The sequence below is a fragment of the Cynocephalus volans genome, chromosome 15 (assembly GCF_027409185.1).
Source record: "Cynocephalus volans isolate mCynVol1 chromosome 15, mCynVol1.pri, whole genome shotgun sequence".
NCBI lineage: Eukaryota > Metazoa > Chordata > Mammalia > Dermoptera > Cynocephalidae > Cynocephalus > Cynocephalus volans.
In genome coordinates, this window is record NC_084474.1 from 5,777,439 (window position 1) to 5,801,549 (window position 24,111).

Here is a 24,111-nt window from a genome sequence, read left to right on the forward strand (position 1 = left end):
GAGAAGAAAATAAAAAGTTACCTATATGTAATCCTTTTATCTAGGGGTAAATTGCTTTATTTTTTGGTATGGATCATTACAGTACTTTCTCTTTGCAGGAATATTACATTAATGGTATATGGTCTTACCATCTTGGGATCACATAGTTTATACAGACCTGTTTTTCTTACTCAACAATATAACAGGAGTATCTCCAATGATGTCATTAAAAATATTTTTTGAGTTAGGATTTTTAATGCTATCATTTGTATAGCTATTTCGTGACTTATTTTTCTAGTTTTTGCTAGAAATTTAGATTCTTTGCTATATTTCTCTATAATAAATAAGATTGTGATGAATATTTTTGTACATAGTTTTTCTCCACATCTTTGATTATTTTATTAGTATGGATTCTGAACAGTGACCTTGCTGAATAAAATTTCATGAACATTTTTAAGGACTTTACCCAGTTGGGTATAGGAATGGATATACTGCCATGAACCTAGAGAAAACTAAATTTTTCTAAGATATCTTGCATTTGAAAAGTTAACACCTAGAGATTTTAGAAATGGCCAGTATCTAGTAATAATAGCTACAATTTTAAGTAATAGCTGGTGTGTATGACAGACATTGTATGTGCATGTCTCCTTGTATGACTTGAATGTGTGTATATAGTCTCACAGCAGCATCATTAGGTAGATATTATCCTCACTTTAGGTATAAAAAAGTTAAAGTTGAGAATATTGAAATAATTTGATCAAGATAAAATAGGAAATAAGTGGCAGAGCTGGAATTTAAATTCAGGTCAGTCTGACTTCAGACCATCCCTCTCTTCCTGATTCCTCCTCCTTCTTTGTGCTTTCTGTTAAGTTCTGACAACATTTTTGTGACTGAATGAAAGAACAAGATTTGAGTCTTAATTTACTACTACCACCAAAAACATGGTGGTTCTTTCTTCAAACTACTATCTCCAGTGACCCTATGCCTCAAAAAAGAAATGATTAGATTGGAGGCTGTAGTGGATTGAATTAGGTCCCCCCAAAACTCATTGAAGCTTGAATTGTGTCCCCCAAGTTTTAAGTATCAGAAACTTAGCCTCCACTGTGACTGTTAAGAGGGTGGGAAATCCTATTATGGTAATTGTAAGGTGGGGCCTCGAAGAGGTGATTGGGTTGTAGGACCGTGCAGTAGTGAATGGATTAAAAAATAGTGATCAGAGGCATGGTTCCAAGGGCTTTAAAAGAAGAGGAGAGTCTGTCTTTCTCTTTGCTCTCTCTGCTTACACCATCTTGCAAAGTGAGACCCCTGGGTCACTGTCGCCACCACCAGATGGACTTTAGACTTCCCAGCCTCAGAAACTGTAAGCAATAAATTTTGTTTTCTTTATAAATCACCCAGTTCCAGGTATTTTGTTATAAGCAACAGAAATGGACTAATATACTCAGTTTCCTGCAAAATGGGGATAATAGTTTTGTTGTGATGATGGAATTAAGTAAATTAATATTCTAGAGCACTTAGCTTGACACATAGCAAAAACTATATGCATTTATTAAATAAAAGAACCCCCCTCCCACATTTTAGATTATATTTTTTAGAATCGATTCCTAGAAGTTTATCTAGAGAATTAGACCTCTGGTTTATAGAAAAAAGTTTAATCTCATGGCCTTCTATGAATTCTTCTTTAATTTATTTATTATACTGTTTGCTTTTGTATAGAAATAAACTGTGTGAAATATAGTTTGGCCCTCAATGTTGTATTTATTAAGATAAAAAGGGAGTTAGACAAAGTATACTCTGGGAATTTAAAAACAGCATACACAATCATAAATGTCAGTTTTCTACTTCAGTGTTTTTATCCGTTTCATAGATATGTGGGTCTGACTTGAGTAAGAAGTTAGAAGAAACATTTGAACAAAGAAGATAAATCTTGTCAAATAAGTTGAATGTAAAGGAAGTATAAGCCTTAAATTTCTGATTTCTGAAATTTTTTTTTGTATTTCAGTTTAAAGACATTTCCTTAGACTTGTGTTTTTAAAGTTTTTGAAGAGGACGGGTGCCCATTCATTCTCTAAATGACTGAAAAGTTGGGCTATTTTGCTATTTTAACAAACTTATTCATAGTAAGCACTGTCGACATTGTCTTGTCACTGACTTATTGATGCAGGTATCTGAAGTAGGGAACGCAGATGGTGTCAGAGTCTGAGGTTAGTTCTGGAAGTCACTGGGGCATAGTAGCCCCTTTCAAATCTAGTCAATCAAAGAGCATTTACTGAGTAACTAGGATGTGATTTATTGTCTATCCTGAGAATCAAAATTCTCTGATAGCCTCAGGGAACTTTCTGCAGTGATGGAAATATTCTGTTTTTGTATTGTCCAGTGTAGTAGTCACTAGCCACATTGAATACTAGATATATGGCTCATGCAACTCAGTTACTGCATTTTAAAATTTATTTTATTTCATTTGATCTCACTTTATTTTACCTAAATTTGATTAGCCACACAGGCTAGTGGCTACCTATCTGTGGACAACAGATGCAGAAGGTGACTCTAAATATTCTCTCACCACAAGGGGACCTTTGTGCTATTAAATTTGTCTCTTCATTGCAACTTGTCAAACTGCCTGGCACTCAATAGCTAAGAACAGACAGAGAAGCATAGTTTCCTCCAGCCACCCCCTCGCCCCTGCCCCCACCAATTGCACATCTTGTTAGCCCGTCTCATGCTGTAAGCCTGGCACACCTCCACCTCCTGTCAAATTGTGCCTCTTCCCCTTCTCATGCGCTGGTTCCTTCAGGGTAATGGCAGGATCTTTCTTGCCAGTATCTAAGTGGTGCGTCCCATCCTCCCTCCAGGCAGGTGATCTTGTATCTTGGAAAGAGAACAGACTGGCTTTGAAGCCAGTTGGTTTGTATTTCAGTCATGGACCAGTGGTATGGAATTGGTTGTTACTTCACCTCCTCTGAAGATAGAGAGAGTCATGTTTACCCCTGAGGTATTGAGAAGAGGACTAAATAAGAGTGTAGCCTATGCAGTGATGCCCAACAGAGTCTAGCCGGCGAGCACGGAGAGCAAAGAAGGCTTGTCACAGATGCACATAGAAGCAGGTAATAGAAAGGTGCTATTTGCTATGAATGACCTGTAATTCTTACTAATATTTAGGAAGGGAAAAATGGTCCCTGACAATGTAACACTAAATAACCCTGGTTAGTTTGCTAAACAGTAGAAAATAACTAATTTGAAATGACTGAAGGGGAACTCATAATAATGACAGCAACAGTACTGACATCCTCACCACTGAGTCCCTGCATGGAAGCTCTTCTAACAACTCTGTGTCAGTTCATTCATTTCATTCGCACAAGAAATCTGTGTAGTACTTAGAAGTATTGTCAGTAATCCCATTTCATAAAAACTGAGTCTTACAGAGATTAAATTTGTCCACAGTAACACAGCTAGTAGGTGACAAAGCCAGGTTTTAAGTCCAGACCTTTTAGGTCCAAAACCTATTATCTTCTCTCCTGCCTTTCATGTCGTCATGTGCATGTGCCTAGACACTGCCTTCCCAGATCTTTCATTCTTCCAAGCCCTTATTTTATTCATTCATTCATTTATTTATTTTTATTTCTATTTAATTTTTATTTTAACATTTACTTGTACATATTTGTGGGGTACAGCCTGTTGTTTCAGTATATGCATATACTGCACGATGATTCGTTTAGGTCAGGTAGCATAGTCTTATACTCATTAGTCCACCCCTTCTTGTCCCTGAACCTCCCTCCCTTCCGGGCCTCTGGTAACCATTATTCTACTCTCTGCTTCTATGAGAACCACTTTTTTTTTTTTTTTTTTTAGATTCCATCTAGAGTGAGATTGTGCAGTATTTGTCTTTTTGTGCCTTCCTACTTCCCTTAACAAGATGGTTTCAGTTCCATCCCTGTTGCTGCAAAGGACAGGATATCATTTTTTTTATAGCTGAATAGTATTATGTTCTGTATGTACCACAGTTTTTTTTAATCTGTTCATCTGTTGATGGGCATTTAGGTTGATTTCATCTCTTGGCTATTGTGAATGTTGCAATGAACATGGGAGTGCAGGTGTCTCATTGATATATTGATTTCTTTTCCTTTGGGTATATACCCAGGAGTGGGATAGCTGGGTCATAAAGCCAATCTTTTTTTAGTTGTCTGAGGAACTTCCATACTGTTTTCCACGTGGCTGTACCAATTTACATTCTCATCAGCAATGTAGGAGAGTTCCCTTTTCTCCACATCCTCGTCAGCATTTGTTATTTTCTGTCTTGTTGATAATAGCCATTCTAACTAGAATAAGATGATATCTCAGTGTGATTTTAATTCGCATTTTCCTGAAGCTTAGTGATGTTGAACATTTTTTCATGTGCTCATTGCCCATTTCTATGTCTTCTTTTGAGAAATGTCTGTTCAGGTCCTTTGCCCATTTTTTTACATGAGTTATTTGTTTTTTTGCTATTGAATTGTTTGAGTTTCTTATATGTTCTGGATATTAGCCCCTTCTCTGATGTGTAGTTTGCAAACATGTTCTCTCATTCTGTGGGTTGTTTCTTCACTTTGTTGACAGTGTCCCTTGCTGTGCAGAAACTTTTCAGTTTAATGTAGTCCCATTTGTGTATTTTTGCTTTAGTTGCCTGTGCCTTTATAGTCTCGCTCAAAAAAGCGCCGTCCACTCCAAATTGATGTAGCATTTCCCCTATGTTTTCTTGTAGTGGTTTCATAGTTTTGAGTCTTAAATTTAGATTTTTTATCCATTTTGTGTTGGTTTTTGTGTATGATGAGAGATAGGGGTCTAGTTTCAATGTTATGCATGTGGATATCCAGTTTTCCGAGCACCATTCATTGAAGAGGCTGTCCTTTTCCCACTGTATATTTTTTGTACCTTTGTCGAAAATCAGTTGGCTGTAAGTGCATGGGTTTATTTCTGGGCTCTCTGTGCTGTTTCATTGATCTATTTTTCTGTTTTTATGCCAGTACCATGATGTTTTGGTTACTATAGCTTTATAGTATATTTTGAAGTCAGGTAGTGTGATGCTTCCACCAAGACCTTAATTTAAATTCATACCATTCCCAGATGTGTCCTTTAAAGCACATGGAACTCACTTGTTCAGGGTCTGGTCTATATGTTTAAAAGGTACTCTCATGTTATATGTTCCTGTAAGTAGAAATGTGTATATATTCATTAATTTAGCAAACGTTTATTGAATCCCTTGCAAATATCAGGTACTGTTAAGCACTGAAAAAAACAAAGATTAAAAAAAAAACAGCTGCTGTATTTTAGAAAGTTCAGGATTTAGTTGTAGAGAGAGACACTTGAGCATGTCAATGTGAAAAGCACCATCAGAACACAGAAAAGAGCAGCTTTTCCCAGGAAATCTAGGAGAGATGACATTCATTCCAAAAGCATTTGTTTTCCATGCACTGGTGACCCAACCACACACGATGAACTTCTCTCACATAGGCAACATTCTGGAAGAGACTTAATTAGCATGGAGATGTCCATCTTCTGCCTTCCACGTAGAAGCCCGTAGTCCTTCTATTGCAGCACCAATAATGCTTTACTGTACATAGTTGTTTCCTGTTGCATGTCTCCAACGACTTTAAGCCCTCTCAACTAGCTCCCACCCAAAGATTCTAATTTATTTTAAGCCTAGAGAGAAATACAGGCATCTTCATTTTCAAAGTGATTTTACCTCATAACTTGAATTGAAAAATACTGTTTCCCTAGGTAGGTATGAGTAAGTTTGTAAAGCCAGAATTACATCTGTGGGGTTACTTTAACGACACAGTAATAAGTGGGGTTATGCTTTTGAGCAAAGGACTAGGTTTTCTCCCCAAAATTAACCACCCAGTTAAAAAATACACAACCATAGCATGGCTGCCATACATGGCCACCACGTTGTCCCTTCCCTGTGCAGGGTGCCTGCAGCATAGCGGCCTCGCCTGGCAGGCAGAAGATGTATATGGACACTGTCCAGCTTCAGTCCTGGGCCGGTGAATCTGAGAGTTTAAACTAAAGTGTAAATAAAATTGAATGGTTTATCCCAAGCATGTCTTCAGTGAAAAGAAAAATAAAGTTTAGATTATGTTCTTTTGACAACTATAATTCTTAGTCCAACCTCTTTTAACTAGCTAGTCATTAAAAGAAGGAAGGAAAAAATGGCAGAGAAGGAAGGAAGAGAAGAGAAGAAAATTTTCTATTTGCTTTTGTTTTTTTTGTTTTAGGTCAATGCATTAATCTTCACTAATCCACTCCATAGACTTCTACACATTCTTCCTAGACAGTAAACAACACATGGATTTTGTTTTATGACTTGGAGTAAATACTGTTTGTTTTTTAAGGTGGTTATTATAATCTACATGTCAGTCACATCGTCCCTGTCTACATATTCAGTGCAAAATGTATTCTTGATTTAATTAGTTGCTAAACATGGAAAAAATTCAAGAAAGCTTAATTAGTAGGGAAATAAAAGTAAATCTCTCACTATCCTGGTATTTCCTGGAACAAATGGCTGACAGAGCACTTCACACGTGGACAGTGTTGGCCATGATAGAAGATGGAAAGATGTTTCAAATGGCTTTTCTTCTCTGGTTTCACTGAAATTAAAAAAAAAAAAAAGTCTATAAAATTCTTTCCTACTTACTTGAGTTATATATATATATATATATGTATATTCTCAGGTGAGTAGAAATAGAAATAGTTCTTAATGGAAAGCATGTGTTTGGGGAGCCATTTCTGAGATATAATCAGAAACATTTTGACAGATTGTCAGTTTTTTGATCATACAGTATTCTCTTTAAAAAAAAAAAAAAATGCCTTTCCCACAGAAACCCTAGGACTTGGACTCTACTGAAGACTGTCCCTTTTAGTTTTGTTTTTTATGAAATACACAAAAAACATTCGTGTATGTAACTCTTCCATGTTTTGTCCTGTCCTGCCACCATGGATGCTGACTTCTCAAGGATGCCACAAGAGTTTACTGGAAAGTAAATGCCTATCCTTAAAGTTCCTTACAAGAGAAAAAACCAGTGGGAGTCCAATGTCACGATAATATTCATTAGTGGTCTTGGTTGTATATGTGATTTATCAAGTGAGGCTTAACACCTTAGGTTTGTTTTTAGTTTCAGTTCGATCTTCAGAATAGCTAGTTAAACATGCTGTGATGTTTAATTTTAATCCATACAAGCTCTGTTAACTTGCTTTTTGATTGTTACGTGACATTTGTGGCAATGAGAGGCATAGAAAGTGATTATAAAGGCCACACCAATTAGCATTGGACTGCTGTATAAAAAGAAATTGAAAGGTCATGCTATCCAGAAAAACAGCACTGGTACTATGGATGTTCAAAAGCTGTAACTTCCTCTGCTTGCTAATAGAGGAAACTGTACATGTGGATTTTTCTGCAGAAGCTCAGTGATGTGGCTGTGTGGCATGCTTGCTCATCACATTGACTCCAAAGTGTGGTTGCTGCCCGTGCAGTCCCTGAATGCTTATGCCTTCACACACCCTGCCCTGTGGCCCCTTTCATCTGGCTGCCTCTCTTGGGAAGCCTCCCAGCAACTCCCAGAGAGGCCTTCCTCAAGGCATCATATCTCAATCACAGCCTATTCCTTTGCAGTGAGACTGTCCACTCAGCAGCCTTGATCTTCCCAACTGGATTCCCAGTCCCCTAGCACTGTGCCCTCCATGCCACAAGTGGTCAGTAAATGGAGAGTAAAATGAACCAAATGGACCTAGATATGGGTCTTAAGATCTTTCCCATATCCCCTGGCCTTGCAAATCTACTTTATGCAGTTGTGCTATTATGTGAATTAATTTCTCAGATCACATGGGTGTAAATAGTTTATATCTGTGGAACAGCAGCCAAGCTGGGGCCACTAAGCTCAGGAAAGGAGGAAGAGAGACCTATGGAGTTCATGAAGGCAGGGGAAGCCACGATGAGAGAAAGAAAAATGCTTGGAGCATTTTGTGCCATAGCCACTTAAAGACTGGAGCTGCTGAGCAGGAACTGGCAGAAGCCACAGCTATGCCCTTTGGATGGAGTTGCTTAGGGGTGGCAGGGGAGAACGGGTCCTTGGTGACCCCCAGGACAACATGACCACTAATAGGGTTCCCGTGGACCCACACAGGTGTGAGGAGCCACAACAACTGAAAAAAAAGAGTCACTCCGAGGCCAGTGAATCATCGCAAGGGACCGGCGCATGGCCCGTCCCATGGGAAGTGTTGGGAGCATAGGCAGTGGGGAAGATAGGCCCACCAGGAGAACACTGGGACACAGCAAGGACAGCTGATCTGCTCCCCAATCAGCACAGAACCACTCAGAGGAGACTGGTCAGGAACATAGAAATGCATGGGGTACAGTTTGATGAAAAGACTCAGGCCCAGATCAGAGTTTCTACACAACCCAGGTGCACCAGATCTCTGGAGAGCCGGAAGTGCCTATAAGGTCAAGCATTGATTTGTAGCAATATATATACTAGTAATATTGATTTGATCAACATATGTCAACATTGAGCCCCAAAATATGTATAATCAATTATGATTCAATAAAGATTTAAAAAAATAAAGTTTTATCTGTGACTAAAATTTAAACTTCCCGTATTATTCTGAATTGTTCTTTAAATCTCATTCATATTCCCCAATTCAGAAATTGTGAATCTTTGAATCTAGTTATAGTAACACTTACATGTATAGTTATCTTTGGGGGATAACAGGGACTTATGAGTATCTGAGAAGACTGAACAAGATTTCAAAGGTATGTTATCTTAAATTAGAGGATCAATTATTTTCAAATCTCAGTAACATTTGTACAGAAGCAAGTAATGTGCTAATCAAAAATTAATTATATCTGTTGAAGAAGGTTTGCCATATTTTCTCTTTCTAAAAACTGTAATTTTGTTAATTTATGTGATTTAAAGTAATGAACTAAATTTACTTATAAATCATTTCTATTCTAGACTAATTCAGTTTGATTCAGGAAGAATGGCCTTAAAGAACACTTTGAATTGGGCAGAACATAGTTCTAATATTGGTATGTTTGTCTATAAATTGATAGGTTCTAAATATATACATAAACTTTACCTAGTGCCTTCTTCTTAACTTAGCTGTTAGCATAATATTACTTTATTATATTTTAAAAATTAAGTTGAAAGAATTAAAAAGCTGGAAGTTTATGACATCTTTTTTCCATCTGGCTCTGTGCAGCAGATCTGTAGCTGTACCTAGACAATTTCCAGACACTGTGCCCAACCTGCTTTCATATTTTCTTGTAGCCTCGTCTCTCTGCTTCTCTCTCTCTTATAGCTTTTTTTAATTTCTGGGTTACCGTGCCTAGGATCTATTAGCTCAAAATATTACCATGGCAAATTTCTACTGAATAAATTCTGTGTAAATATACTAGATACTATGAAAATTTATCTAGAATAAATTGTAGATACATTTTTGCCAGTTTTTAGATAAGTGTTTGGAGATTTTCATGTTATCTGTTACTGATTTTTAGTTTGATTCCACCGTGATTTGAGAATACACTTTATGTGATTTCACTTCTTTTTAAATTTGTTGAGATTTATCTTGTGGCCTATAGTATGGTCTCTCAGCATGTTTTGTAGGCATCTGAAAATAATATATATTCTGTTCTTGGGGGAGTGTTCTATAATGTCAAATAGATCATGTTGATTGATGGTGTTTGTACTCTTTTGTATCCTTGCTGATATTCTCCATGGTGGTTCTGTCAAATGCTGAGAGAGGGATGTTGAAGTCTCCAGCTCTAATTGTGGGTTTGTCTGTTTGTTTTCTTTCAGTTATGTCAGTTTTTGCTTCATGAATTTTGAACCTATGTTGAATGTTTATGTGCCTACACATTGAGCATTGCTATATCTTCTTGCTGGATTGACCTTTTTATCATTGCATAATGTCTCTCTCTATACCTATAGTTTTGTTTGCTCTAGAACTTTAACTACATCTGATATTAACCTAACACCACACTATCTTTTGATTAATATTTACATGATACTTTTTCCTCCATCATTTTACTTTAATCCTACCTATATCTCTGTATTTTAAGTGAGCTTTTTGTAGACAGCATTTAGATGTGTCATATTTTTTTTAATCCACTCTGCCAATCTGCATTTTTCTAATTTGTTTATTTAGACCATCTACACTTAATGTAATTATTGACATATTAGGACTTAAGTCTACTTTTTTACTTTTTGTAATTTCTGTTGTTTATTCTCTGTTTTCTTTTTCCTGGCTTCATGTGGGTTACTTGAACATTTTTTAGAATTTCATTTTAGTTAATTTATAATGTTTTTGTGTGTGTCTCTTTTTATAGCTATTTTAGCAGTTACTCTGGGCATCACATTATATATACATAACTTATCAAAGTCTACTGGATCAACACTTTGTGAAGTTTATGTGAAGTATCAAAACCTTACCTCCCTTTATATTTCTTTACCCTCCCTATTTGTAATATGAGTGTCTTTAATGTTTCCTCTGCATACATTTAGAAACACATCAGACAGTGTAATAATCTCTGTTTCAACTCCTAAATATGATTTAGAAAATTCAAGAGGAGTAGGAAAGCCTATTGTATTTACTTATATTATTTTACCTAAATCTTTCTATTTTTATTTCTTTCTTTCCACATGTTGTGAGGCTCTTTTCTTTCTTTCTTCTTTCCTTTGTTCTTTCCTTCCTTCCTTCCTTTCTTTGTTCTTTAGTCTATTTTCTTTTTATTGTATTGTTCATATTGAATAGTTTCTATTATTTTATCTTCAAGCTCATTGATTCTTTTCTCTGTTCTCTTTATTTTGTTGTTGAACCTATTGATTGAGTTTTTGATTTTCATTATTCTATGTTTTTGTCCTGAAGCTTACATTTTGAGAAATACTCTTTTTTTTTTTCTATTTCTTCACTGAGGTTTTCTATTTTTTCTTTTGTCTCAAGTGCATTCATAATTGCTCATTGTAGCATTTTTATAATGGCTGCTTTAGAACCTCTGTCAGATTGTTCTAACATTTGTGTTATCTCAGCATTGGCATCTATTAATTGTCTTCTTAAATTCACATTGAGTTTTTTTTCTGGTTCTTAGTTTAACAATTGATTTTAGATAGAAACCTGGACATCCGGGGTATTATGTTATGAGATTCTGGATCTTAAACCTGTTTTAGGTGGCTTCATCTGACAGTGCTCAGGTAGGAGAAAGGGGATGTGTTACCAGGTACAGGTAGAAGTTCAGGTTCCCAACTTGACGCCTGGGAGAGGGAGGGATTCCTTGTTCCTGCAGGGCAGGGGTGAGTTCCAGCTTCTTGCAAGGCCTCCACTGACACCACCCAAGCTGGGAGGGCCAGAGCCTTGTTGCTGCCTTTCATGTGGTTTCCACTGACAACACTGTAGGGGTGGGAGGGTAGATGGTGGCCTCAGTACCAGTGGGCAGCAGTGAAAGCCCTGGCTATCTACTAGGCTTCTTCTGGCACCACCTTGGGTATTACTTTCAGTGGGAGTGTAGTCCAGGCCTCCAGGTGGTCTGCGCTGTCACAGTGAGAGGTACTCACTGCAAGCTGCAGGAATGGATGTCCCAACTCCTTGCCCCACCTTCTCTCTCACCACCCTGACCAAGCTACAGATGCCCCTAATTACAGCCCAGTAAAAATGGAAATGCAGGCTCCCCACAGAGCCTTTGCCAGTGTGTGTGGGGCTAGGTTGGGTCGTAGTTTTCCTGTGATGTTTGCCTAGAGTAGAGCAGTTATCATCTAAGAGTTTTCTGCCTTGGTAAGCTTCCCCTTCCTGGGTCCTTTGTTTGGAGAGAGCAGGCTTTTGTTAGGGCTTTGTGTGTCTGCACCTGTTTCTGTTTCCAGGCTGCTGGCTCCCTCAGCTTGGGAGATAAGAGGCAAAAAGAAAACACAGGAGCTCATCACTGTGTGGTTCCTCAGGTCCTGAGGTATCTAGGTTCTACATGGTGTGTCTTCTTCTCACCACCTTTCAGTGTCTTGTTGTGTTTGCTTTATATACTATGTCAGGCACTTTAGTTGTACTTCATGAAAAGAATAGGGGAAAGTATGTCTACTTCATCCTCCCAGAATTAGAAGTCCTAATTTTTTCTTAATGTTAAGCAGCGCTCCCTGTTTTGAGGAATGAACATTAGATTAAAGCATTTTATCATATCAGAGGGCTGAGAGGAACCAGGAGAATTTTGCTAGCGATATTGCCACATCACTTAAACATAAGGTATTTCAGTGACTGTGGTCACTTTGATAGCGAAAATGAAAGTTCCTCTGTCATTTAATGCATGTTCTTTGAAAGACTGGAGCTGTTTACATGTCTGAAAGTTTTGTTTGTACGTAACATTTATTTCACTGTTTGGGTGCTTCTTTGGGCCTGTTGGTGGTCTTTGCCCATTCTCTGTACTTCTCCCTGAGGAAACTCAAGCCTGGGGACATCCTTCTTCCATCCCTTCCTGACACTGGGCTTTCACTGGAAAAGTAAAGTCACATCTACTGGCAGTCATGCTTCAACGTTAAAGTTGGCTGTCCGTCTGTGGGCTGGCCTGGTTGTAGCTGTTTACAGCAGGCAAATCATTACTCTTTGCGTTCCTAATGTAGCAAGAATACAAGAGGGGAATCCACCATTGCAAATAAACTGCTGACTTTCTTCCTCTTTTCCAGGCAAAAGCTTATTATCCCGAATGGAAGTTGCCCTGTTATTCTGAATACTTACTTTTGTCAGAAAGTTGTTGCCAAAGAAGATTCAGAAACAACTTGTGAAGTGCACAGTTGGGACACATCCCTTCCAAGAAGAAGTATCACTTTGGCCCAGATGTTTAGAATTAAGGGTCTAACAAATAACTCACCAGAAAGCCAGGTAAACTCTCATTGGCTTTGAGATTTTGTGCTTGCAGTATTAGTGGCTAGATTTGAAAGGACTTTGGTGTAAGTGAAGAATTTTACCTTTTGTCTTCCTCCAAATAAACAGCATATATATATATATATACTGGCGCATTTTGTTATTATTGTTATGCCTGAAGATAGAATAGTTCAGTTTACTTAGTTATGGCCTTTTTATGGTATTTTATTTTTCTAGTTATGTATTTAAATCTTTACTGAAATTTGTTAAAATATATGAAAGTTTTTATTTACTCTGTTATCATCTTGTAATTATGTAAGAACTTTGTTTAAGCCCTCCTTTACTTAGCAAAAAAAAAAATCATGTTCTTATTTTCCGCAATGTCTATATCCCTTGGGATTAAAAGAGCTGCATGCACTTGAGATTATATGCTAGAGATTGTTTTTTCGAATTTTATTGGCCCTGAGCCATAATCATCCACCAAGATGAATTTAGGGGACCACTAAATTTAGTCTCAGTGGCCATGAAGTTTGCCCGTGGGACCACGCTAAATTCTGTGTGTCCACATGACTCTGAGTGAACTGGCCTTAAGGCTGCTGGATTACATGAATCATCACTGAACAGAAGGCTGACACTGACAGATTGAGAGAGGGGAAACAAGGAAGAAAAGCGGGCAAACTTTCATCCTATTTTGTACCATGTAATCAAGCAAAAGTCTCTCTTTGATTAGCAAAAGAATTGTCTGGAGGGGATTATGCTAATAGGGTTCTCTAAGCAATTTAATTGTAGCAGATTTAAAATATGGCTCAAAGTGCATTATTGCTTTAACATATACCTTTAAGCAATGATGAGATATGTTTTTGCCACACATGCTGGTTCAAATTCTGCCTTAGCCACTTCCTGCTGGGTGACGTTGAGCAAGATCTGTAGTCTCTCTGTGTCTCAGTTTTCTCATCTGTAAAATGGGAATAATGATATTATCTACCTCCTTAGGTGGTTGTGAGGATAAACATGTTTGATATGTAAAGAACAAATATGGAATATAGGAAGCACTTAATTTTTTTTTATTTTTTATTTTTATTTTTATTTTTTTTTAAGTTTATTATTATTATTATTTTTTTTTTTTGTCGTTTTCATGATGGGCACTCAGCCAGTGAGTGCACCGGTCGTTCCTATATAGGATCCGAACCCGCGGCGGGAGTGTCACCGGAGCGCGGCACTCTACTGAGTGCGCCACGGGCTTGGCCCTAGGAAGCACTTTAGAAGGTTGCTGTCGTATTATGATAGTTGATATTATTGTAAAGAATTGTTGGGCAAATACTGAACCCGTAAAATGCTTAGCCTAGTAGATTACACATACAAGCCCTTAATAAAATGATTTATTTTTATTAAACTCTAATCATTCTTTTATTTTGTTTTTTAGTTTGTCCTGTTGGAATTGTTACCTCAGAAAAGAAAAATTTTTTGATTACCACGAGGCATTTTGATAGCAGACATCCTGTGTGTTTTCAAAGGCCCAGGCTTGTCTGTGACTCCGGTAGGAGGGAGCGCCCTGCTGCTGTGCGTGTGACGCTTGCCCTCCTTCCCTCTCAGCAGTGTTAGTTACCTGGCAGACGGAGAGGCCCACGCTGCACACTCCTTCATGTAGTACACGTGTATCAGAGGAGTGTCAAAGAGTGTCACAGTGAGCTGTGCAGCATGCTATAGTAAGCCAAACTAAATCTGTCCACTTGTGTGTCTTGGCAGGTTGTGCGTAGTGGTCTGGCCACCACGGTGACAGGCTGGACCCACGGGCATGAGGAAGCAAAACGTCACCTTCTAGCCAGCACTCCCCTGAGGGATTCCCTCCTGGATGTGGTGGAGAGCCAGGGAGCTGCCAGGTGGTCAGGAGTTGGAGTCCGAGTGGTGGTACAGAGAGTTTACTCTCTTCCTGGCAGAGAGCGTGCCAGAGGCCAGCAGGGGAGTGGCTCGGGGCATACAGACCCGCCTGGAGTTCGGTGAGTGACAAGACACTGGTGTGGATTTGGAGAGTCACTGAGACAGAGTGCTCAAGAGAGTGGAGCAATTGCTTAGATGCATTCACCTTTTCTTTTTTCTTGCATCAAAATTTGGGGCACATGGTATGACAAAGGATTTCATTATTTATATAAAAAGTCCTACTAAAAATTAAATTTTTTGCATTTACCTTTAATGGTTCATGCTGTTAAAATTAATACAAACATAAGAAATACTGGTGGTGTTCTGATAAGCGAAGACATGTGGTTACCATATCAAAAAAGGCCATTACAACATCAAGTTTCCTATGTCTTGAAAAGCTGAGCAAATAATGGCAGATAGCAAGTCTGTGGTTCTCAAAGAGTGCTGCTGCAGACAGTGCACATCAGTGTTGTGGACATGCCACTGTCGTCTCTCTGCACTGTTCAGTGTAGTAGCCACAGATCCTGTAGCTATTAAGCACTCGGAATATGGCCAGTGAGACTAAGGAGCTAAATTTTAAATTTTGTTAAGTTTTAATTAACTTTATTTTAAGTAGCCCCTGTGGTTAGTGGCCACCGTGGTGGATGGGGCAGCTAGACTGCGGTGCAAGCAAGGTCCGTACCCACAGTAGAATGCTTTGCTCATATAAGCCATTGGAGTGATGTCTTCGCTCTACTCAGATTTGGACTCTTCTTGGTTTTTTGTTTTGTCAAATAGCTGTAGACACATCATTTATTGACTGAGAAGTTTATTGGTTTATGTCAGGGCCTTGGCATTAGCTTTTGAGATTATCTTTCTAACAATGTTAAATTGCCCTCAGAGCAGTAAGACAGATTTTCAGCAAAATAGAAATTAAAAGTATAGATATCACTTCATCAAATTAATTATTTTTTTCTGTGTACTCTTAATAAGAAAACACATATTGAAGAAACAATAATTAAGTCATCATATTCTTTTTTTTTTATTATCCCTATTTTTAAAAAAATTTTATTTTATTTTGTCAATATGCACTGTGGTTGATTATTGTGGCCCATTACCGAAACCTCCCTCCTTCCTCCCCCTCCCGCCTCCCTCCCAACAACCTCCTTTCTGTTCACTTGTCGTATCAACTTCAAGGAATTGTGATTGTTGTGTCTTCTTCCCTCCCTCCCCCGCCCCATTTATTTGTATATTTATTTATTTATTTTTAGCTCCCACAAATAAGTGAGAACGTGATATTTCTCTTTCTGTGCCTGACTTGTTTCACTTAATATAATTCTCTCTAAGTCCATGCATGTTATTGCAAATGGCAGTATTTCGTTCTTTTTTAGAGCAGAGTAGTGTTCCCTTGCATAGATATACCACAGTTTCCATATCCACTCATCTGATGATGGACATTTGGGCTGGTTCCAACTCTTGGCTATTGTAAAGAGTGCTGCAATAAACATTGGGAAACAGGTATACCTTCGGCTTGATGATTTCCATTCCTCTGGGTATATTCCCAACAGTGGGATAGCTGGGTCGTATGGTAGATCTATCTGCAATTGTTTCAGGAGCCTCCATACCATTTTCCATAGAGGCCGCACCATTTTGCAGTCCCACCAGCAATGTATGAGAGTTCCTTTTTCTCTGCAATCTCGCCAGCATTTATCATTCACAGTCTTTTGGATATTAGCCATCCTAACTGGGGTGAGATGGTATCTCAGTGTGGTTTTGATTTGCATTTCCTGAATGCTGAGTGATGTTGAACATTTTTTGATGTGTCTGTTGGCCATTCGTATATCTTCCTTTGAGAAATGCCTACAATCATCGTATTCTTATGGTGCTTCCTGACGCCATTCAGGAAGAAGAACAAGGAGGAAGAACAAGAAACACTTCTATGTTAATTATGAATCATCTTCTAGTGAATGGCACTTTATTTGCAAGTACTATGAATTTCAAAAAGTCCCCTTGAAGTCTAGAGTTAGAGAATATATATTTTGGTATTATAGAAAAAAATATTTTTCTTTTGTTTGGAATATATATGTGTATGAAATCCATTAAATCAGTTTTTAGGTCTTTAGCATGGCTTATAGTTGTAAACCAGTCTTGCACCCTTGGACTTAAGTCTGTGGTAAGTTTAAATAGAATGACCTGAGACCGTTACAGATCAGACACAGGTTTTTGTTTTGGTGTATGTTTGGCCTGGCGTTTTTCATGGCACATGTCCAGCATTTGGCTTTGGAGAAGGGAATGCTAGTACACTTGGCAACAGGGGTCCTGGTGAAGCTTCCCCAGCGCAACTTACAGACCACACACCCCGAGGGGATGCAGACCGGGGACTAAGTCACCTGCTAAGAAGGCACAATGAGACTGACAGCGTAACAGTCACAGACGACACATGTCCTGAAGACTGTCCTTCTAGGTCCTTCAGTGGTACTTGTGTTACTTGTTAAGCAAAGAGAAGAAATTGTAAGCTAAAGTCTCATGAATTGCTGCCCAAAATGTAATGGAATATGGAATCCCAAAATGGCAGGGTTGTAGAGTATTAGAGTCAAAAGGAGAGGGAGAAAATTGAGTTAGAACTAAGCTTTGTTTAGATTCAGGTTGATTCAGGGGTCACATCCTGGGGCAGCAGGAGAGGTGCAGGTGTCTCACTCTTGGGAGAGCTGGCTGGACTGTGCAGGAAGATGAACTTCTGGACAGAGGGCCACAGCACTTGGCCTTGAGAACAGGGCTGCTGAGCTGTTTTATGTGTATAAAAGAAGGTCTCATTATTAATATTTTCTAAATTCATTTGCTGTGTAATGATCAAGCTTTCCAGTTTGCAAATAAAATTAGTATTGAAGTAAAATTATATTTTTCCCACTACTAATTCTTTGCTAGTATATATAGAAAGAGAAATTTATTAAGGTATCTGCCTTGGAGACCCATTTGGTAATATGCTTTCTAATGTAGATTTTTAAATATATTCACATGTAACACATATACAAGAGAGAATATTATTAGAAAATGTAGACATGTAGCCTGGAAGATTCCTGTTTTTTCTTATTGCTATTGTTGCTTGTGCTTCCAGTGTTGTAGCTGAGAAACCATTGCCTAATCCAAGGTTATGAAAACTTACTTCTCAGTTCTTCTAAGAGTTTTATAGTTTTTGCCATTATGTTTAAGTCTGTGATCCATTTTGGATTAATTTTAGTGTATGCCCAGCATTGTGGTGTCCTTGTGGGTAAAAATTATGTTTAGTTGCAGTAGTAGTATTCATTTGCATTTTCTGCAAATATCATGCCTACAATATATGTCCCGAGATATATTTTAGTTCAATGTTTATCTTTTTTGGCATTTATTACAGTTTGTACTGTATGATGTGTTTGTGTACATATCATTACTTCCCTTCTAGATGGCAGAAAATGGATTCTTTTTTTACCCTTTGTCTCTTTTTAAAGCTTTTATCATTTTACTAGTCAGGTTACAGCTATCTGATTGAAATTTTAAATGTTTTAGAGTAGAATCAGAGGTGTCAATAATTTGAAAGCAGTATGTTTGTGTTCTTTAAACACTCAATAATGCCAACCTATATCATTTGGTCCATATTCTTATTTATTGCTGTATACCTTGAATAACATTCTCAGAGAACTTATGGATAATATGAAAACAACATCAAAAGTTTCCATGATCCTTTTTTATATTAAGCCAGTGATAGACTTGAAGGAAAAAATGAAGAGAAATGGTAACAGCTAGTGATGGGAGAACAGACAATTATAAAAATAAAGTTTTGATAACAGGATGAAGATAGCAATAGTAATTTTCCAGGTTCATATCCAGACATACATGTGCGCCTGTAGTTCTAAGTTTACATCTTAACCTGGCCATGGTGATTTTCCAGCACCTGCCATCCATCAAGTTCAAGAATGACTTCAAGGTAGTTCTATATAAAAGGCATGGAATTTTTTCCTTTCCACTCCTGACCTCCTTTCCCTGGAAACTTTTGTTTCTAAAAGAAGCTAGAGACCTTGAACGGTCTGCCCCTGACCACCCACCCTCCCTCCTGTGCCTGCAGCTGCAGTCTGGAGCAGCCCTTTGGTCACGTTACAACTTCACTGTGAGTCAGACTGCAGCTTGGGGTGTGCTTTGCTGAGATGACAGCACAGAGAAGAGCCGTGGGAGACAGAGCACACTGCCTGGCATAGTCTGCAGGGGTGGCTGAATGCAGGCACACCGTGCCCGTGCCATGTGCTTCTGGCCAAGAAGCAGATGGGGTGAGATCCAGTCTGACCCGACCTGACTTCCTGCTGCAGCTGAGCTCCTCCACCTTGCTGCCCACTGCTCCCCGTTTGCCTCTGTCAAGTGACCTACTCTGCCCTGCCTTTCAGCTGCTGCTAAACCCAGAGCACTTGGTGCAGCCAGCTGACAGTCTTGGTAGGCTCACCCTTGTTGTGCTGAGTTCTTGGCTCTGTACTTCTAAATGACTTGAGCCAAAACAGCTCCATATCCACAGAAAACTGGAGCAAACAGATACTCCAAAGCAATTGTTTGGATGACCACTATCCCTCCTAAGAGAGAGAGAATGACTGTGATATATGAACAGGTACCTTTGTTTCCTCCTGCCTGTTGGCCTAGCACTGTTATTATAAATGTTCTGAACCTTCATGTTTATTTGCACAGATACAAAAGAAAGTGACAGACAGAAGATCATCTAGACAAGTGCTTGAGATTAACGACAGGTATTACATGTTGCTCTGAAACTTTTCCGTGCCTTCAAAATAAGTTGGTACATGTTTTCTTTACTTCATAAGCAAGCCTTCTAAGGTCAGGGACTGTGACTCATGTGGTTTTGGTACAGGACCATGAATGCAGTGGACACTCAGCAAGTATGTGCTGCTGGGAAGAAGCAGCTGAGGAGGTGGCATGAGGTTGTGTGCTCCCCTTCTTTTCTCAGGGCTAACTAAGCCATGGAGTTGTGCTGCACACACTGTTCTCTGTCTCAGGAGGTTGACAAGGAGGCCAGTAAGGTAGGAACTGCCAGGAATACTCTGCTGTAGGATGGAGGTGAAGTCTAGTTCACGCCAGTCAGATAGAGGTGAGACATTTGGAACCGAGGTCCCTGGAAAGTGTTCAGTCAGTGTAAGCGATCAAGGCAAAGAGGAGGGGCCCCTAATTAGACTGGGGCAAGGGAGGAACAAGGGCAGCTCTACAGAGAAAAAAGAATCCAATTGATAATCACTTAAGAGTTTTAAAACATTTATTAAAATTAATGCAAATCTAAGAAAAGTCAAGAAAAAATTAAGCAATCACAGGTAGATGATTAAAAGATTAAAATATAGCATTTAACAGTGAATGAAATTAAAGTACCTAAGAGGAAGGAACCCATAATTTGAATTAAGCAAAAGGGACAAACTGAGCCATCCAGGGGAGGCTGCAGGGAGAGACTCTCCTGGGTCTCGTGGCTCCACCACATGGCAGCTGTGCGAGGTCCTCAGCCGTGTGCCCTGGCCTGCCGCTTCGCTTCCCTTGTGCACATGCCCATCCTTCCTCTCTTTGGTGTGGAATCTCAATGCAGGTATCGGAAGCCCATGCAGGAAAGAAGAAGAAAGGACCAGACCATATTTGCCTGTTTGTGAGTTAGAAAAAGACTTAAATAAATGTCAAAATCTCCTGGATGTCTACCACTTAAATGCACTCTTAGAAAACTTCACAAGTAGCTTACTCAGCTTTGTACTTCGAGTCTTTGCACATGGATAAGTTATAATAGAACCCTGGCTACCCAGGAAACCTGCAGACATTGGATGGGGAGAAGCTGAAGGTCTCTGAGGGCCTGTCTCTCCATGAGCTATGGAAAAGTGGGAAACCGCAGTGGCAGCAAGGATATCTGATCATCTTGTCTTGAGTCCTCTTGAAAGTGAGTCATTCTAATTTTTACTCCGCTCATTGATGCACCATCCTCTCTCCAGAAAAGACTAGAATGAGATTTCCTAAAACGATATACTTTGTGCAAGCGTTACTACAGATTTAGAGGAAAGTGTCATTCTTCATGGTGCACAGTAAAAGTACTGTCTGGCAATTACCTATATGTTTAAATTTTGAATTTCTCCACACCAAGGCCACAGGTTCGGATCCCATATAGGGATGGCCAGTTGCTCACTGGGTGAGCGTGGTGCTGACAACACCAAGTTAAGGGTTAAGATCCCCTTACCGGTCATCTTTTAAAAAAAAAAAAAAAGAAAAATTTGAATTTCTCCAGGTTCTTTCTAAAGAAGAGTATCTCTGTTTTATGGATGGGTGGAAAGTTGAGGAGAGAGTGGCCTAAGGAGCTGAGGTGCCGCAATGAAGCCACGTACCTGACAGCGTTCTGACTGTGGCCTGTGACAGCTGTGACTCACGTGTTGCCTCTGCTTGGAGACAGTCTGCTCAGTTAACATTTTGCTAAAAACAGCACTAAGTATGCACATTTACACATACATTCATATGTGTCCCCCTCTGTATAGACTGCCTGGAAGTTTACATAAGAAGTGACTGTTTCCAGTCACTGTCTCCAAGGAGAATGGGATGCTATGGGACAGGCTCCCTGAATGCCTGGTAGAAACATGTGAATTTTGTGTGTGCATAAATTACCTTTTATTTATTTATTTGTTATATGAAATTAACATAACATAAAATTAACCATTTTGAAGTATACAACTTAGTATAGTACATTCACAAAGTTGTACAACCACCAATTCCATTTAGTTCCAAAACATTTTCATCACACCAGAAGAAACTCCACACCCATTAAGCAGACCCCTTCCCAAGCTCATAGCAACCACTAATCTGCTTTCTATCTTTATGTATTTACCTATTCTGGATATTTTATATAAATAGAATCATACAATATGTGACCTTTTATGTCTGGCATCTTTCACGTAGCATAATCTTTTCAAGGATTATCCATATTGTATTATGTACCAGTATTCCATTCTTTTTTATGGCTGAAAAATATTCCATTGTATAGATATATCAAATTTCGTTTATCCGTTCATCAGTTGTGGACATTTGTGGTGTTTCCGCTTTTTGGCTATTATGAAGAAAGCCGCTACAAAAATCTGTGTAGAAGTTTTGCTGTGAACATATGTTTCATTTCTCTTGGGTATGTCCCTAGGAATAGAATTGTTGGGTCATATGGTAATTCTATGTTTAATTTTTTTAGGAATCACCATACTGTTTTCCACAGTGGCTATATCATTTTAAATTCCCACCAGCAATTCACAAGAGTTCTTATTTCATTTGATTTAAATTTAATTTAATTTTATTAATATTATTTTTTTACATTCTATGATATTGTTGCAGAACAGCTGAGAGGAAGAGGGAGAGGGCAAAGGGGAAGGAAATACGATGGAAGAAAGGGGAAGGAGGAGGGGCAGGAATGAGGCCTGTGGCACCCCCCACATTCCCACAGGGGAGACTGGGGGGCTTCCAGTGGTGGGATGGTCACTGTCAGGCCGGATGCAAATGTAAGGCAGGGTGTGGCAAAAGCCCTCACTCGCATCACTTCAACTCAGGAACCTGGGGCCCTTCTTGCTGCGGCTCGGTGGTCTTCGCTGGGCTGGCTGTGGGTATGGGGGGGTGTGTGGCCAAGGCTCTCGGCCCCACACCACCCCAGCTTGGGAGAACCCGGGGTGCTTCCTGAAGCAGCTTGGTGGTCGTCACTAGGCTGGTGGCTTGTGTTGGGGGGGCAGGGCGTGACCAAGGCCCCCATGCCCCCACCGCCCCAGCACTGGAGAGCCCATGCTTCCTGCAGTGGCTCAGTGGTGTCGCTGAGCTGGTTGCTCATGCTGGGGGGGGGGGGTGGCCGAAGCCTGAGGCCCCCCCACTGCCCCTGGTCAGGAGAGCCCAGGGTGCTTCCTGCAGCAGCTCAGTGGTCTTCGCTGGGGTGGTTGTGCTTGTTGGGGGTGTGTGACTAAGGCCCGAGTCCCCCACCCTCAGGACTGGTTGCAAGTGTCGGGGGGCGTGGCTGAGGCCCCTGGCCCTCCCACCTTTCTGGTTTGGTAGCCCAGGGGACTTCCAGTCCTTCTAGGTGTTATAGGTGTTTTTGGTGAAATGAGACCTTTACTAGTTAATATCAAACTTTGTCTCTGGTTGTGGGTACTTTGTTTTTTCTTTCAGTTCTGTGTTGGTTTATTTGCTATTCCCACCACTTAAACTCTGCACTGGAACTAATTTGCTGTCCTTTGCTTACTTCTAAAATGGGGGAACTTCCTGTGGGGACCAGTACTTGAGTTCTGTGGTTGAGCTAAATTGCTGCTTTGCTGCTGATTCCCTAGGGAAGGCTTTTTGTGCAGCTCAGGTTTTAATGGTTGACTTTATAGGTACTTCTGGTTCTAGTGAAATCTGGTGCACCTGGGTTGTACAGAAACACTGGTCTGGGCCTGAGTTTTTTCATCAAACTGCACCCAATGCAATTCTGTATTCCTGACCAGTCTCCTCTGAGTGGTCCTATGCTGATTGGGGGACAGATCAGCTGTCTTTGCTGTGCCCCAGCATTCCCTCAGTGGGCCCATCTCCCCCATGGCCCATGCTCCAAACACTTCCCATGGGATGAGCTGTGCTCCTGTCCCTTGCTCTGGCTCACCGGCTCCTTTTTTTCCAGTTGATGTGGCTCCTTGGTCCTATGTGGGCCCACAGGAACCGTATTAGTGGTCTGCTGGCCTGGGGGCCACCAAGGCCCTCTTCTCTCCTGCCTCCTCCAAGTAACTTCATCTGAAAGGCACAGCTGTGGCTTTTGCCAGCTCATGCTCCATGCGCTCAGCAGCTCCAGCCTGGAAGCAGCCAGGATTCAAAATGGTTGGAGTGGTTTTTTCTTTCTCTCATCATGGCTTCTTCCACCTTCATGAACTCTGTAGATCTCTCCTCCTCTTCCCCTGAGCTCTAGCAGCCCCATCTTGGCTGTTGTTGCTTTTCTATAGTTGTAGATTGGTTGATTTGTGGGAGAGAGTGACACTGGGGACCATCTATTCTGCCATCTTGACCAGAAGTGTTCAAGTTCTTATTTCTTTACATCCTCACCAGCACTTGCTATTTTCTTTTCTTTTTTTTAATAAGTGGGTGTGAAGTGGTATCTCATTGTGGCTTTGATTTACATTTCTCTAATGATTAATGTTGATGAGGTTCTTTTCATGTGCTTGTCCATTTGTATATCTCCTTTGAAGAAATGTCTACTTAAGTCTTTTACCCATTTTAAAATTGTTTGTCTTTTATCGTTAAATTGTAAAAGTTTTAAAAATATACTCTGGATACTCTGCATATTAGACCCTTGTCAGACACATAACTTGCAAAAATTTCCTCACATTCTGTACA

At 39.7% G+C, this 24,111-nt stretch overlaps 1 protein-coding gene across 3 annotated transcripts in view; it reads left to right on the plus strand.

Moving 5' to 3' along the window:
- SPIDR (scaffold protein involved in DNA repair) overlaps positions 1-24,111 on the plus strand; it is a 409,626-nt gene that overhangs the window by 270,467 nt on the left and 115,048 nt on the right. For all 3 annotated transcript variants that reach the window (XM_063079984.1, XM_063079986.1, XM_063079985.1), the window contains exons 9-10: positions 12,669-12,864; positions 14,593-14,843. In XM_063079984.1, the coding sequence (XP_062936054.1) occupies positions 12,669-12,864; positions 14,593-14,843 (447 nt within the window). The remainder of the gene's footprint in view (positions 1-12,668; positions 12,865-14,592; positions 14,844-24,111) is intronic.